Source organism: Balaenoptera physalus (genome assembly GCF_965194825.1).
Source record: "Balaenoptera physalus genome assembly, chromosome: 21".
Lineage (NCBI taxonomy): Eukaryota > Metazoa > Chordata > Mammalia > Artiodactyla > Balaenopteridae > Balaenoptera > Balaenoptera physalus.
In genome coordinates, this window is record NC_138902.1 from 13,412,013 (window position 1) to 13,430,429 (window position 18,417).

Here is an 18,417-nt window from a genome sequence, read left to right on the forward strand (position 1 = left end):
GTATCCTCATTTCAGACCCTGCTTCTAGGAAACCTGACACTAATTGACTAGTCCGTAGTTTTTATTAAACAGAAAGACAAATTCTCAATGTAGGTCACTGTAAATTCAGATAAATCTACTTCTTCTGAGGCCCCAATGCTTAAAGGTCTACAGGGTTTCCAGACCTTTACTAAAATATGTTTTGTGAAGATGAGTGATATTTTTTTTCCTGGAATCCTATGATTTTTTATTGAAAATTAATTTTTATTGGAGTATAGTTGATTTAAAATGTGTTATTCTCTGCTGTACAGCAAAGTGAATCAGTTATACATATATTCTCTCTTTTTTAGATTCTTTTCCCATATAGGTCATTACAGAGTATTAAGTAACGTTCCCTGTGCTATACAGTAGGTTCTTATTAGTTATCTATTTTATATATAGTAGTTTGTATATGTCAATCCCAAGCTCCCAATTTATCCCCCTCTTCGTCCTTGGTAACCATAAGTTTGTCTTCTATATTTGTGACTCTCTGTTTTGTAAATAAGTTCATTTGTACCATTTTTTTAGATTCCACATATAAGCAATATCATATGGTATTTGTCTTTCTCTGTCTGATTTACTTCACTCAGAATGACAATCTCTAGGTCCATCCATGTCATTGCAAATGGCATTATTTCGTTCTTTTTTATGGCTGAGTAATATTCCATTGTATATATGTACCACATCTTTATCCGTTCATCCATTGATGGATATTTAGGTTGCTTCCATGTCCTGGCTATTGTAAATAGGGCTGCAACGAACATTGGGGTGCGTGTATCTTTTTGAATTATGGTTTTCTCTGGATATATGCCCAGGACTGGGATTGCTGGGTCATATGGTAGCTCTATTTTTAGTTTTTTAAGGAACCTCCATACTGTTCTCCATAGTGGCTGTACCAATTTACATTCCCACCAACAGTGTAGGAGGCTTCCCTTTTCTCCATACCCTCTCCAGCATTTATTGTTTGTAGATTTTTTGATGGTGGCCATTCTGACTGGTGTGAGGTGATACCTCATTGTAGTTTTGATTTACATTTCTCTAATAATTAGTGTTGTTGAGCATCTTTTCATGTGCCTCTTTGCCATCTGTATATATTCTTTGGAGAAAGGTCTATTTAGATCTTCCACCCATTTTTTTGATTGGGTCGTTTGTTGTTTTGATATAAAGCTGCATGGGCTGTTCGTATATTTTGGCAATTAATCCCTTGTCAGTTGCTTTGTTTGCAAATATTTTCTCCCATTCTGTGGGCTGTCTTTTTGTTTCATTTATGGTTTCCTTTGCTGTGCAAAAGCTCTTAAGTTTAATTAGGTCCCATTTAGTTTTTTTTGTTTTTATTTTCATTACTCTAGGAGGTGGATCAAAAAGATATTGCTGCGATTTATGTCAAAGAGTGTTCTGCCTCTCTTTTCCTCTAAGAGTTATATAGTGTCCAGTCTTACATTTAGGTCTTTAATCCATTTTGATTTTATTTTTGTGTATGGTGTTAGAGAATGTCCTAATTTCATTCTTTTACATGTAGCTGTCCAGTTTTCCCAACACCACTTATTGAAGAGACTATCTTTTCTCCATTGTCCACTTTGTCATAGATTAGGTGACTCCAGGTGTGTGGGTTTATCTCTGGACTTTCTATCCTGTTCCATTGAAGATGAGTGATTTTGGAACCATATGAGTGAGTGAACAGGAAAAGTGTTTTCTGAAAGTGTTGAAATTATTGTAACACTTTACAAATAAAAGTTCCAGAAGGGATTGAATTTCTTAATCATTGAAAGCCTGTTATTAAAAATTAAAACACATATTTGCTGGTATTATTCAATAAATTCTCTTATGGCCTCCATTGATCAACCCCTCTACATTCTTTAAAGATCTAGCTAATTTTCTGTACATAGTCTGCAGAGAGAATGTGTGTCATGCTACCTCTCACGGTATAGTTAGAGGGAGTATATCTGGTATACTAACATCTTAATAATTATTATGTTTTCATTTTGAGAAAAATATTCATCCAAGAACTACTTTGGGGGACTTGTGCATCAGGTCCACTTTAGAAAGAGATAAAAATTCTCCAGCATCTCTGTTCAGTTATTACATTCAGATCTCTAAGGGGAATTTTTTTTCACTCATGTGAATTTTACAGCTAGGACATGTTGCTGCTTCAGTATCAGTATCCTATGTTTGGTATTTCTGCCGTATATCTGACATATACCTGTTTTGCTTCTTTCTTCAATTTATTTCTGGTTTTATTTAAAAAAAACTTAAAAAATTTTGGAATGATTTTAGATTTATGAAGAATTTGCAAAGATGCTACCTTGAATTCCCATATATGTTCACTCAGTTTCCCCTAAAGTTAACATCTTATATAACCATGTTGATACATTTATCAAAAATAAGAAATTAATATTGATACCTTACTATTAACAAATTATAGGATTTATTTGCATTTCACCAGTTTTTCCACTAATGTTCTTTTCCTGTTCCAGGATCTAATTCAGGATACTACATTGCTGTTAGTTTTTATGTCTCCCCAGTCTCCTTTGCTCTGTTTTTCTGTCTCATGACCTTGTCATTTTTAAAGAATATTGGTCAGATATTTTGTAGAACGTCCCTCAATTTGGATTTCTCTGATGTTTTATCATGATTAGACTGAGGTTATGAGTTTTAGGGAAGATTACCGTAGAGGTAAAGTGCTCTTCTCATCACATCATAGCAGCAGGTACATGGTATCCACTTGCCTTAATAACACCAGTGTTGTTAACCTTCCTGTTTCATTTTTGATCATTTACTAGAACTTTTAACAACTTGCCTTATTATTTTTTGATTTGTATTGTCTCCTGGTTGCTTCTTATTTTCACAGATCCGTAAAGGCTTATCTTTTTTTGTGTTGTGGTATTTGTGTCTTCTTGGTTTTTATATGCTTTAACTAAGTTTTCTTTTTAATGATGTTCTAACTCTGGCTTTTCACATGTTCTCTTTTGCAAGATAAAATCTCATCACTTAGGTTCACTGACCAACTGATATTGCAACTCATTGCCATCCATGTTTTAACTTGAGAATAACTGGGATGGAGTAAAAAAAACTATACCAAATTTTGTTCAAGGGTCTTCTGTTTAAAAATATGGGAAGCAGGCCATACATTTCAGGAAAATGGTTAAAATAAATAATTTTTGTGCCTAATGGATTAAGTTAAGCGTCACTGATGTAGAGTACCTTATTATCCCAATGATGCTACCTGAGTAGGCATTACAGCATGGCACATTGCCTCTTCTTTTAGAAGAGTTTAAAATTCAATCACATATAGATTACTAGTGCTATACAACTCCTTAGATTGGGCTTGTTTTTGTGGATATAGTAAGAATGGATAATATAATAAATAAATATTATAATTTTTTATATATTATTGCAGATTTTAAATCACACATAGTCTGAGACATTTTAAGCATTATATGGAGGGATTAGTCAATGTAAAATTGTTGTTTCCCTTCTTCTATTACATTTATCTTCACTCTCAGTTGTTCTGGATTCTCTAGGAACAGGTATCCTATATTATTCCAATAGATGAGAAACCATATACCGTGCACCTTAAGCAAAGGTAATTTTTTATTCTTTACTTTTAGATTTAAATTGATTTATATGAATTTATTTACTTATAATAAAAATAGAGTATTAAAAATAATGTACTTGTTATTAAAAATTTTAGTTGTCTCAGATGAACAGATGCTCTCCTGTGAATTAATTTTTTGGTCTTAATGCCTCATAGTATTTTGTGAATTGGGGGGTTAGGAACAGGAAAAATAGGGACTTGTCTCCTGAAGATTAATCTATATGATCTTAAGTTGGCAGAACCAGCAGGACCTATATAATCAGGGCAGGATGTGATAAGAAAGAATTAAGTCTGTAACTGTATCAGTTAGGGTTTGATCAGGGAGGCAGGCTCACCACCAGGAAAATGAAATAAGGGATTTAATATAGAAATTAGACCATACAGTGTTCTGGAAACTGGTGAATAATTTATGGAAAATAGTACCAGCTACATACCATGCCTAAGAGGATTGTGAACATACTTTAAATAACTTTCTGTAGGGTTTAATTCTCTCTTGGAAACCCAGTTGAGAAAGGCTGGCTTGGAAGCAATTTGTAACTTTCAAGACGTAGATTTCAGTTAAATTTTGGGTGTAGAACTAGACTACATGGTATTAAGGAGAGGTGAATTGTGAGAAACTGAAAGTATTAAGTGAAAATGACTTTTTCAGAAATGTTCAGCAGAGAAAAAAAGAAAGAAGAATATGAATGCTTTTTAAGGAAGAAAAAACAAAGTATTTTGGCTGAGAGGCAGTTTCTTAAAGAGAGAGGTATAAACAAGTGATTGGTTGTGTTGTTAGATGCCAAAGAATGGCATTGAGTAAAAGAAGTGTTAACCTACTCCTTTAGACAGAAGGGAAGAATAGTAAATGACAACTCAAAGAACTTTCCAAGTGCATAAGAGGGAAAGAGAGAACTCATATTGTATTTGAGTATCTTATTGAAACTATAAGCAATAGTAAGAAGTAGAGGGACTGGAGCTTGGGAGATGGATAGAGCATGTATATACTCCATTTTTGGAAATTACCTGTATAATAATTAGGACACCATGACTATAGGAAGTCATAGGAAGCTATTGCAAGAAACTTATATGGGAAATAATGAGAAGTATAATTATGAGCATGTAGGATTTCTTTTTTTTTTTTTTAAGACATAACTGAGGTGGCAGAAAAAAAGATTAGATAACAGATTGGACATAGTGGTAGCACAGATTTGGTGGGGCAGTGAAGGAGAAGAGCACGTCTGCATCAGGGGATATCCAGGAGAAATGTCCAGTGGCAGTTTGATTGATTGATTGAAGTATAGTTGTCTTACAATATCATATTATTTTCAGGTGTACAATATAGTGATTCTATATTTTTATACATTACAAGCCATATAATTACATTAAATTGACTGTATTCCCTGTGTTGTACATTGCATCCCTATGACTTACTTATTTTATAACTGATAGTTCATGCCTCTTAATCCCCGTCGCTTATATATTAAAGGCCATTTATGACAAACCCACAGCTAACATCATACTCAATGATGAAAAGCTGAAAGCTTTTCCTCTAAGACCAGGAATAAGACAAGTATGCCCCCTCTCACCACTTTTATTCAACACAGTATTGGAAGTCCTAACCATAGCAATTAAAAAGAAATAATATGCATCCACATTGGAAGGGGAGAACTAAAATGGTCACTATTTACAGATGGCAGGATAACATAGAAAACCCTACAGACTCCACCAAAAAGCTATTAGAACTAATAAATGAATTCAATAAAGCTTCAGGATACAAAATTAATATACAGAAATCTGTTGCATTTCTATACACTAATAATGAAATATCAGAAAAAGAAATCAAAAAAACAAGCCCATTTACAATTGCATCAAAAAGAAAAAATACCTGGGAATAAATTTAATGAAGGGAGTTGGTAGACCTGTACTCTGAAAGCTGTAAGACATTGATAAAGAAATTGAAGAGAACACAAATAAATGTAAAGATATACCATGCTTATGCGTTGGAAGAATTAATATTGTTAAAATGTCCATACCACTAACCAAGGCAATCTACAGATTCAGTCCAATCCCTATCAAAATACTCATGCATTTTTCACAGAAGTAGAACAAATAATCCTAAAATTTGTATGGAACCACAGAAGACCCCAAATAGCCAGTTATATTTAGTTTAGGTCATGCGAGAGAGGTGTGGGTTTCAGAGCCATCTTTTTTATATGGGTATAAATGAGGCACCAGAAATGAACAAGATACAGAGGTGGGGGTGAATATTAATGATGAGAAGGAAAAACAACCAGAATTGAAGGCCATGGAAGCATTTAAGTGAAGAAGTAAGGATCCAGATGAAGGGACTTATAAAAGTAGACAAAAAGATATGAGGGAAACCAGAGGTAAATTGTATGATTGAAGTTGAAGTGTAGATGTTTTAAAGAAGGGGAGTGTGGTCAGCAGTGTGTTAGAGTAGTTTTACTTGACTCAAACTGCTTTTTGGATTTAACAACAAGCGGGTCATTAGTAATCTCTACGGCATCTGTTTTAATGGAGGATTCCCAGCAGAAGCTAGACTGGGTGCTCTAGTTACATCACATTGGATTGAGGAGTGAGCACCAGGTGAGAAAGCATAAGTAAAATAGCATAGTAAGGACAGGGAATGATACCAGAGAAGGTTGAACTTAGACTTGTAGTTTCAACACTTATGTTCTGGTTAGTATGACTTTTACAGAATACCCTTCCACTTCATTATAGTAATATATATTTATGATAGTAAAATTGAGAAAGAATGAAAGAATAGGGAATTCCCTGGTGACACAGTGGTTAAGAAACCGCTTGCCAGTGCAGGGGACATGGGTTCGAGCCCTGGTCTGGGAAGATCCCACATGCTATGGAGCAACTAAGCCCGTGCACCACAACTACTGAGCCTGCGCTCTAGAGCCCGCGAGCCACAGCTGCTGAGCCTGTGTGCCACAACTACTGAAGCCCACACACTTAGAGCCCGTGCTCTGCAACAAGAGAAGCCACGGCAATGAGAAGTTCACACGCCGCAATGAAGAGTAGCCCCCACTCGCCACAACTAGAGGAAGCCCACGCGCAGCAACGAAGACCCAACGGAGCCAAAAAAAATAAATAAATGAATAAAAATTTAAAAAGAACAAATGAAAGAATAGAAAAGTCTCATAATCCTACACCCATTTCATATCTTTGTAAATTTTAAAATGCTTTTCTCTCGTCTTGTAGTCTCTTCTTATTTTTTAAAGGAGTATAAGATAGGAAACTTATTTTGAGTAAATGTTTATTGCTTTGAATAAAGATTACGTACAGGTCAAAGGAAGATACTACCTTTGTCAGGGATTGGCAAACTTTTTCTTTAAAGGCCCAGATAGTAAATATTTTAGGCTCTGAGGATGATAATATGTTTGTCAAAATGACTCAACTCTGCTGTTGTAGCGTGAAAGCTGCCATAAACCATATATAAGTGAATGGGTATGGCTGTGTTCAAATAAAATTTTATTTACAAACGCAGAAGGTAGGTCAGATTTGGGTTGAGGGATTTAAGTTTGCTGACTACTGCTTTACATGTTTCAAAAAGAATAACTTAAAATTCTCTCATTCTTTTTTTATATTCAGATTTTTTTTAGCAGATCATTTCATGGTTTATTTGTATAATCAAGGATCTGTGAATTCTCATTCTTCAAATATTCAGGTAAGATTTAAATTTTGTATTTCAAAGATTTTTAAAACCCTTTTTACATTGAATACTTTGCTAATACAGAAGACTCTATTCACAGGGGATGTATTTAAGTGATCCACTTATGCCTCATTTCACCCATTATTAGGATTTCTTGAAGTCTTGGTAAATTAAAGACAAACTAGATTGACTTACCTTCTACTCTGCCTAGAACATAGGCACAATTTAATTAATTAATTAGTTTATATTTTGTTGAATAAATGAATATACATTAAATAATAATAAAAACAGGTACAAATATTATTGAATCTGAAATCATAGATTGAAATCCTTTCCTTTTATTTTAGTCCCTATCTCATCCATCAATGAATCATATTGACTCCACCTTTCAAATTATGTAGTAAGAATCCACCCTCTTCCTCTGTCTCTATCTGCTGATACCAGTGTAAACAAGTAAACTTCATATCTAGTTTGGATTATTGCTGTAACTTCTGGAATAATCTCCCTGCTTCCACACCTTGCTCACCTCCTCAGTTAGATCCCAAAATGGCAACCAGATCAATCCTATTAAAACCTGGTCAGATCATGTCACTTCTCTCTTCAGTAGCCTCCATGGGATGATTTATCATTCACAAAGTGAAAACCAAAGTCATTTTAGTATCCTACAGGCTTTACACAGTCTGGTTCTCTTTACTTCTATGACCTCATTTCCAGTTATTCTCTACCTTGCTTATTCTGTTCCAGTCGCGTTGGTTTCCTTGCTATTCTTCAAACATACCAGACATGTTCTCCTTTCAAGAAATTTTCACTTTCTATTTCTTCTGATCCAGATGTTTGCTCTTTCCCAAGATACAATGTTTTTCTCCCTCATTTCCTTCAGGTCTTTGCTCAAAACCATCCTATTAGTCCTTGACTAACCCCTATTTTAAATGGCACTCTTAGCCTTATTACTCTCTTACCTTACCTGTTTTGTTTTTCTCCATAGTGGTTATCAATATATGATGTACCATATATTTTATCTATTTATTTTCTGTTTTTTCAGTGCAATATAATCTTCATTTCGCCAGAGGTTTTGGTCTGTTTTATTCAACGATGCATCCCTAGTGCCTAGAAAAATGCCTGGCACATAGCATATAATAAAAATTTGTTGAATTATTGAAATATGTTACTTCACTTCTATTGGAAAGGACCATTATTTTCCTTCTATTGCTCCTCCTTTCTCCCCATAGTTCTAACATAAAGGCATGTGTTAATAAGAAAACATACATAGATTTATACCAAAATTTATAGCACTATCTTGGAAATTATATAATTTTCCTTTTTTGTCTGTAATAATGTTTTCTATGTCTCTATGTTAATTGTACTGTGGTCAGAGACTGAACTTGGTGTGATTTCAGTCCTTTACAATTTGTTTTTGTGTTTCATGGCCCAGAATATGGTTTCATTTTGGTAAATGTTACATGTTCTTTAAAAAGAAAGTGTATTCAATGGAATATTACTCAGCTATAAAAAAGAATGAAATAATGCCATTTTCAGCAACATAGATGGACCTAGAGATTATCATGTTAAGTGAAGTAAGACAGAGAAAGACTAATATCACATGATATCACTTATATGTGGAATCTAAAATAATTATATAAATGAACTTATTTATAGAATGGAAATAGACTCACAGACATAGTAAACAAACTTATGGTTACCAGAAAGGATAGTGGCGGGTGGAGGGGGAGATAAATTAGGAGTTAGGGATTAACATATACACATGACTATGTATAAAATAGATAAACGACAGGGACCTACTGTACAGCACAGTATATTCAGTGTCTTGTGATAACCTATAATGGAAAAGAATCTGAAAAAGGATACACATATAGGTGTATGTGTGTATGTATAACTGAATCACTTTGATGTACACCTGAAGCTAACACATTGTAAATTAACTACACTTCAATAAAAAAATGGTTAAAAAAAAGAACTCTGTGCAAAAAAAAGTGTATTATATATAGTTTTTAAGTAGGGTTTTACCTATGTTAGGTTAACATTCTGTTCAAATCTTCTATAGATTCTGAATGCTAGATTTATCAGTTACTGACAGAAATGTATATGCTTAAAAATCTTTTAGTATGATTATGCATTTAGTTTTATTATTATTTCAGTTTTGGCTTTTTATAGTTTGACGCTATGTTATTAAATGAATACAAACTTGGAATATTTATATCTTCCTGGTGAATTGAAATGCATGTATCATTATGAAATGTCCCTCTTTATCTCTAATAATGCTTCTTGCCTTAAAGTCTACATTTCCTGTATTAGTATCGCTTCAGAATCATCCTTTTGGTTTGTGTTGGTGGGTGTGGTATATCTTTTTCTAGCTCTTCAATCTTTTTGTGCCCTTAAATTTTAGATGTTTCTTTTTAGCAGAATATCAGAATTTAAAGGAAATCCATACTCACAATCTTTGTTTCTTAATTGATGACCTAAATTTATATATTGGAAAATAATTTTACCTAAAATATGGGATAAAAGTTTGGAAGCAGGGTGTAAAATAATAATCCCAAGTATTGATCTGAAAAGAGTAGTTAATATAGTGAAAGTGGCAAATATGGGGAGACTTTTCTTCTGAATGTCACTTTATTCATACCGATATAAACTGTATATAGCCTGTGAAAAATATTCAGAAAGTTCTATTAAGTATAAAAAGTTAAGAAATCATTAGAAAGTTTTGTCAACTCCTAGGTAACCACTTTATATTTTACCCCCTAGACTCAATGCTACTACCAAGGATATATTGAAGGATATCTGAATTCTGTTGTCACACTTAGCACCTGCTCTGGACTGAGGTTATGTATTTTTTTGTCTTTGATATGCAAACACCATGGTTATGATATTTGTCTGCAGAGAATTTGTTAGTTTATACTAAGTGTGGAAATGGTAAAGGATTCCCATGTGGAGATTATTCAATGAATAATAATAATAATAATAATAATAATAATAATAATAATAATAATAATCTCTTCCTCTGAATATGTTTCTTCTCTGATTTCTCTTTACTTTCCCCACTGACCAGAGACATGTCTAACTTCCTCGAAGGTTTAGATTTTCTGGTGTCCTTGCTCTGTATCTTGTTTCTTCTTTAGTACAGAAATGACAGTTGACCGTGTTTGACTATAGCAAGTTGGAAGAGCTAAGTTAGGGGTTGCTTATTTTTTCAGCAAATAGAGTATTTTTGATACCTACCATGTGCCAGCTACTGGCCTGGTGTTTGGAGATGTAAAAATAAATAAACAAAGCATGTTCTTTCACAAAGGGAAATCATCTTCAGAGAGAGGAAGCACTTCTATATAAACAAATAAGTATTATTATAGTACTCATTTTTCTAGTAATATCACTATCTTAATCTCTCTAAGAACTGTAGGGTTTCCATTCTAGTGCTTGGAGAGTTTTCCATTCTGTCAGGATATTCTTCACCTTCATTTTATAGTGTAGGATCCTTGTTTCCACAAACGAATTTTACTCAGTGCTTTTTACATGGAATTCTGAAATTTGGTTTTTAGAGAGTAGTCACTTGAACTGTTACCTGTATTCAAGGAAGAATACTTATAAAAGTTGTTTACTCTTTAAAATTTAGCTTTTAATTTCTTATTCAGACTAGGTACATAAACAAAATTCATAAATGCCTTCTTCTAATTACTGCTGAATTTTATTTTTATGAATAAAATTACTGATTATGTATCCTTTTTTTATGCAAGCAATGTAATCATTGCAGTGCAAAACAGAAAGAAATTTATACAGATTTCTAATTGCTGTTGCTTTCATTAAATTACTGACTTGGGGGACAGGGGAATGACTTGATCACAGTAATACTGTATACTTTCATACCTAGCAACTGATTACATAATTTGTGCTGCGTTTATAACTATAAAGAAAATTAAATGGAAAGTTAGTTTTTTTGGATTGGGGAAGACCTTTTTTTATCTCTTCAGAGTCATCTCCAAAACATAAAGAGTTTGGGTCAAAATACTGAGCTCAAAAACATTCTGTATCTTTCTTCTCCCACTCCTCCTCCCCCTCCTTCTCCTCCTTCTCCCCTCTTTCCTTCCTCCTCCTCCTCCTCCCCTCTTTTCTTCCTCCTCCTCCTCCTCCTTTTTTTAGGAATTCTGTCAGAGTTTTATAATATAGAATTTATTAAAAACACTTGAATTTTTATCCTTAATTTTACAGAGGAATATTGCAGTTTGAAAATGTTTCTTATGGAATTGAGCCTATGGAATCTGCAGTTGAATTTAAGCATCTTCTTTATAAATTAGGAAATGAAAACAATGAATTTGCAGTTGTTACTGAAAATAACCAAGACACAGAACAAAACCCAATGGACTATAATATTTTTATAAGTGAAAAAGTGAGTTATGTATGCTTTATTACTCTTTCAAGGCACTTATTGCTTTTGTTTATTTATTTTCTTTTTTAACATCTTTATTGGAGTATAATTGCTTTACAATGGTGTGTTAGTTTCTGCTTTAAAACATAGTGGATCAGCTATACATATACATATATCCCCAAATATATCTCCTCCCTCTTGCGTCTCCTTCCCACACTCCATATCCCACCCCTCTAGTTGGTTACAAAGCACCGAGCTGATCTCCCTGTGCTATGTGGCTGCTTCCCACTAGCTATCTATTTTACATTTGGCAGTGTATATATGTCCATGCCACTCTCTCACTTTGTCCCAGCTTACCCTTTCCCCTCCCCATGTCCTCAAGTCCATTCTCTATGTCTGCGTCTTTATTCCTGTCCTGCCCTTAGGTTCTTCAGAACCTTTTTTTTTTTTAGATTCCATATATATGTGTTAGCATATGGTATTTGTTTTTCTCTTTCTGACTTACTTCACTCTGTATGACAGACTCTAAGTCTATCCACCTCACTACAAATAACTCAAATTCATTTCTTTTTATGGCTGAGTAATATTCCATTGTATATATGTGCCACATCTTCTTTAACCAGTCATCTGTTGATGGACAGTTAGGTTGCCTCCATGTCCTGGCTATTGTAAATAGAGCTGCAATGAACATTGTCGTACATGACTCTTTTTGAATGATAGTTTTCTCAGGGTATGTGCCCAGTAGTGGGATTGCTGGGTTGTATGGTAGTTCTATTTTTAGTTTTTTAAGGAACCTCCATACTGTTCTCCATAGTGCCTGTATCAATTTACACTCCCACCAACAGTGCAAGAGGGTTCCCTTTTCTCCACACCCTCTCCAGCATTTATTGTTTGTAGATTTTTTGACGATGGCCATTCTGACTGGTGTGAGGTGATATGCCTCACTGTAGTTTTGATTTGCGTTTCTCTAATGATTAGTGATGTTGAGCATCCTTTCATCTGTTTTTTGGCAATCTGTATATCTTCTTTGGAGAAATGTCTGTTTAGGTCTTCTGCCCATTTTTGAGTGGGTTGTTTGTTCTTTTGATATTGAGCTGCATGAGCAGCTGGTAAATTTTGGAGATTAATCCTTTGTCAGTTGCTTCATTTGCAAATATTTTCTCCCATTCTGAGGGTTGTCTTTTCATCTTGTTTATGGTTTCCTTTGCTGTGCAAAAGCTTTTAAGTTTCATTAGGTCCCATTTGTTTATTTTTGTTTTTATTTCCATTCCTCTAGGAGGTGGGTCAAAAATGATCTTGCTGTGATTTATGTCATAGAGTGTTCTGCCTATGTTTTCCTCTAAGAGTTTTATAGTGTCTGGCCTTGCATTTAGGTCTTTAATCCATTTTGAGTTTATTTTTGTGTATGGTGTTAGGGAGTGTTCTAATGTCATTCTTTAACCTGTAGCTGTCCATTTTTCCCAGCACCACTTATTGAAGGGGCTGTCTTTTCTCCATTATATATTCTTGCCTCCTTTATCAAAAATAAGGTGACCATATATGCGTGAGTTTATCTCTGGGCTTTCTATCCTGTTTCATTGATCTGTATTTCTGTTTTTGTGCCAGTACCATACTGTCTTGATTACTATAGCTTTGTAGTATAGTCTAAAGTCAGGGAGCATGATTCCTCCAGCTCCGTTTTTCTTTCTCAAGATTGCTTTGGCTATTCAGGGTCTTTTGTGTTTCCATACAAACTGTGAAATTTTTAGTTCTAGTTCTGTGGAAAATGCCATTGGTGGTTTGATAGGGATTGCATTGAATCTGTAGATTGCTTTGGGTAGTATAGTCATTTTCACAGTGTTGATTCTTCCAATCCAAGAACATGGTATATCTCTCCATCTGTTTGTATCATCTTTAATTTCTTTCATCAGTGTCTTATAGTTTTCTGCATACCAGTCTTTTTCTCCTAAGGTAGGTTTATTCCTAGGTATTTTATTCTTTTTGTTGCAATGCTAAATGGCGATGTTTTCTTAATTTCTCTTTCAGATTTTTCATCACCAGTGTGTAGGAATGCAAGAGAATTCGGTGCATTAATTTTGTATCCTGCTACATTACCAAATTCATTGATCAGCTCTAGTAGTTTTCTGATAGCATCTTTAGGATTCTCTATGTATAGTATCATGTCGTCTGCAAACAGTGACAGATTTACTTCTTCTTTTTCAATTTGGATTCCTTTTATTTCGTTTTCTTCTCTGATTGCTGTGGCTAAAACTTCCAAAACTGTGTTGAATAAGAGTGGTGAGAGTGGGCAACCTTGTCTTGTTCCTGATCTTTGAGGAAATGGTTTCAATTTTTCACCATTGAGAACGATGTTGGCTCTGGGTTTGTCATATATGGCCTCTATCATGTTGAGGTAAGTTTCCTGTATGCCTACTTTCTGGAGGGTTTTTATCATAAATGGGTGTTGAATTTTATTGAAAGCTTTTTCTGCATCTATTGAGATGATCATATGGTTTGACTCCTTCAATTTGTTAATATGGTTTATCATATTGATTGATTTGCGTATATTGAAGTATCCTTGCAATCCTGGGGTAAACCCCACTTGATCATGGTGTAGGATCCTTTTAATGTTCTGTTGGATCCTGTTTGCTAGTGGTTTGTTGAGGATTTTTGCATCTATGTTCATCAGTGATATTGGCCTGTAGTTTTCTTTCTTTGTGACATCTTTGTCTGGGTTTGGTATCAGGGTGATGGTGGCCTTGTAGAATGAGTTAGGGAGTGTTCCTCCCTCTGCTATATTTTGGAGGAGTTTGAGAAGGATAGGTGTTAGCTCTTGTCTAAATGTTTGACAGAATTCGCCTGTGAAGCTATCTAGTCCTGGGCTTTTGTTTGTTGGAAGATTTTTAATCACAGTGTCAATTTCAGTGCTTGTGATTGGTCTGTTTATATTTTCTATTTCTTCCTGGTTCAGTCTCGGAAGGTTGTGCTTTTTAAATATTTGTCCGTTTCTTCCAGGTTGTCCATTTTATTGGCATATAGTTGCTTGTAGTAATCTCTCATGATCCTTTGTATTTCTGCAGTGTTAGTTGTTACTTCTCCTTTTTCATTTCTAGTTCTGTTGATTTGAGTCTTTCCCTGTTTTTCTTGATGAGTCTGGCTAATGGTTTATCAATTTTTTTTATCTTCTCAAAGAACCAGCTTTTAGTTTTATTGATCTTTGCTATTGTTTCCTTCATTTCTTTTTCATTTATTTCTGAACTGATCTTTATGATTTCTTTCTTTCTGCTAACTTTGGGTTTTTTTTGTTCTTCTTTCTCTAATTGCTTTAGGTGTAATGTTAAGTTGTTTATTTGAGATGTTTCTTGTTTCTTGAGGTAGGATTGTATTGCTATAAACTTCTATCTTAGAACTGCTTTTGCTGCATTCCATAGGTTTTGGGTCGTCGTGTTTTCATTGTCATTTGGTTCTAGGTATTTTTTGATTTCCTCTTTGATTTCTTCAGTGATCTCTTGGTTATTTAGTAGTATATTGTTTAGCCTCCATCTGTTTGTATTTTTTACAGATTTTTCCCTGTAATTGATATCTCGTCTTATAGTGTTGTGGTTGGAAAAGATAGTTGATACGATTTCAATTTTCTTAAATTTCCCAAGGCTTGATTTGTCACCCAAGATATGATCTATCCTGGAAAATGTTCCATGAGCACTTGAGAAGAAAGTGTATTCTGTTGTTTTTGGATAGAATGTCCTATAAATATCAATTAAGTCCATCTTGTTTAATGTATCATTTAAAGCTTGTGTTTCCTTATTTATTTTCATTTTGGATGATCTGTCCATTGGTGAAAGTGGGGTGTTAAAGTCCCCTACAATGATTGTGTTACTGTCAATTTCCCCTCTTATGGCTGTTAGCATTTGCCTTATGTATTGAGGTGCTCCTGTGCTTGGTGCATAAATATTTACAATTGTTATATCTTCTTCTTGGATTGATCCCTTGATCATTATGTAGTGTCCTTCTTTGTCTCTTGTAATAGTCTTTATTTTAAAGTCTATTTTGTCTGGTATGAGAATTGCTACTCCAGCTTTCTTTTGATTTCCATTTGCATGGAATATCTTTTTCCTAGGTCTGAAGTGGGTCTCTTGTAGACAGCATATGTACGGGTCTTGTTTTTGTATCCATTAAGCCAGTCTATGTCTTTTGGTTGGAGCATTTAATCCATTTACATTTAAGGTATTTATCGATATGTATGTTTCTATTACCATTTTCTTAATTGCTTTGGGTTTGTTATTGCAGGTCTTTTCCTTCTCTTGTGTTTCCTGCCTAGAGAAGTTCCTTTAGCATTTGTTGTAAAGCTGGTTTGGTGGTGCTGAATTCTCTTAGCTTTTGCTTGTCTGTAAAGGTTTTAATTTGTCCGTCGAATCTGAATGAGATCCTTGCTGGGTAGAGTAATCTTGGTTGTAGGTTTTTCCCTTTCATCACTTTAAATATGTCCTGCTACTCCGTTCTGGCTTGCAGCGTTTCTGCTGAAAGATCAGCTGTTAACCTTATGGGTGTTCCCTTGTATTTATTTGTTGTTTTTCCCTTGCTGCTTTTAATATTTTTTCTTTGTATTTAATTTTTGGTAGTGTGATTAATATGTGTCTTGGCGTGTTTCTCTTCGGATTTATCCTGTATGGGACCCTCTGCGCTTCTTGGACTTGATTGACTATTTCCTTTCCCATGTGAGGGAAGTTTTCCACTATAATCTCTTCAAATATTTTCTCAGACCCTTTCTTTTTCTCTTTTTCTTCTGGGAGCCCTACAATTGGAATGTTGGTGTGTTTAATGTTGTCCGAGAGGTCTCTGAGACTGTCCTCAATTCTTTTCATTCTTTTTTCTTTATTCTGCTCTGTGGTAATTATTTCCACTATTTTATCTTCCAGGTCAGTTATCTGTTCTTCTGCCTCAGTTACTCTGGTATTGATTCCTTCTAGAGAATTTTTAATTTCATTTATTGTGTTGTTCATCGTTGTTTGTTTGCTCTTTAGTTCTTCCATGTCCTTGTTAAACGTTTCTTGTATTTTCTGCATTCTATTTCCAAGATTTTGGATCATCTTTCCTATCATTACTTTGAATTCTTTTTCAGGTATACTGCCTATTTCCTCTTCATTTGTTTGGTGTTGTGGGTTTTTACCTTGCTCCTTCATCTGCTGTGTGTTTCTCTGTCTTCTCATTTTGCTTAACTTACTGTGTTTGGGGTCTCCTTTTCTCAGACTGCAGGTTGTTGTTCCTGTTGTTTTTGGTGTCTGCCTCCAGTGGTTAAGGTTGGTTCAGTGGGTTGTGTATGCTTCCTGGTGGAGGGGACTAGTGCCTGTGTTCTGGTGGATGAGGCTGGATCTTGTCTTTCTGGTGGGCAGGTCTGTGTCCGGTGGTGTGTTTTGGGGTGTCTGTGACCTTATTATGATTTTAGGCAGCCTCTCTGCTAATGGATGGGGTTGTGTTCCTGTCTTGCTAGTTGTTTGGCATAGGGAGTCCAGCACTGTAGCTTGCTGGTCATTGAGTGGAGCTGGGTTTTAGCGTTGAGATGGAGAGCTCTGGGGGAGCTTTCGCTGTTTGATATTACATGGAGCCGGGAGGTCTCTGGTGGACCAATGTCCTGAACTCGGCTCTCCCACCTCAGAGGCACAGGCTTGACACCTGGCTAGAGCACCAAGACCCTGTCAGTCACATGGCTCAGAAGAAAAGGGAGGAAAAAAAGAAAGAAAGAAAGAAAAAAATAATAAAATAAAGTTTTAAAAATAAAAAATAATTTTAAAAAATAAAAAAATTAAAAAGTAATAAAAAAAGAAAAAAAGAAAGAAAGAAAGAAGAGAACAAGCAAACCAAAAAACAAATCCACCAAGGATAACAAGCACTAAAAACTATACTTAAAAAAAAAAAAGAAAAGAAAAAAATGGACAGACAGAACCCTAGGACAAATGGTAGAAGCAAAGCTATACAGACAAAATCACACAAAGAAGCATACACATACACACTCACAAAAAGAGAGAAAGGAAAAAATATATATACGTTGCTCCCAAAGTCCACCGCCTCAATTTTGGGATGATTTGTTTTCTATTTAGGTATTCCACAGTTGCAGGGTACATCAGGTTGATTGTGGAGCTTTAATCCGCTGCTTCTGAGGCTGCTGGGAGAGATTTCCCTTTCTCTTCTTTGTTCGCACAGCTCCTGGGGTTCAGCTTTGGATTTGGCCCAGCCTCTGTGTGTAGGTTACCTGAGGGTGTCTGTTCTTTGCTCAGATAGGACGGGGTTAAAGTAGCAGCTGATTAGGAAGCTCTGGCTCACTCGGCAGCGGGGGAGGGAGGGGTACAGAATGCAGGGCGAGCCTGCAGCAGCAGAGGCCAACATGACGTTGCACCAGCCTGAGGTGTGCTGTGTGTTCTCCCAGGGAACTTGTCCCTGGATCACGGGACCCTGGCAGTGGCGTGCTGCACAGGCTCCCAGGAGGGGAGGTGTGGATAGTGACCTGTGCTTGCACACAGGATTTTTGGTGGCTGCCGTAGCAGCCTTAGCCTTTCATTCCTGTTTCTGGTGTCCACACTGCTAGCCGCGGCTCATGCTCATCTCTGGAACTTGTTTAGGTGTTGCTCTGAATCCTCTCTCCTCACACACCCCAAAACAATTGTCTCTTGCCTCTTGGACAGGTCCAGACTTTTTCTTGGACTCCCTCCCATCTAGCTGTGGCGCACTAGCCCCCTTCAGGCTGTGTTCACGCAGCTAACCCCAGTCCTCTCCCTGGGATCTGAACTC

General features: G+C 35.5%; 1 protein-coding gene across 1 annotated transcript in view; it reads left to right on the plus strand.

The window, feature by feature from the left end:
• ADAM32 (ADAM metallopeptidase domain 32) overlaps window positions 1-18,417 on the plus strand; it is a 209,319-nt gene that overhangs the window by 26,992 nt on the left and 163,910 nt on the right. The window contains 4 exon segments of the mRNA XM_082444199.1: window positions 3,540-3,601; window positions 7,217-7,292; window positions 10,041-10,117; window positions 11,499-11,676. Of these exon segments, the coding sequence (XP_082300325.1) occupies window positions 3,540-3,601; window positions 7,217-7,292; window positions 10,041-10,117; window positions 11,499-11,676 (393 nt within the window).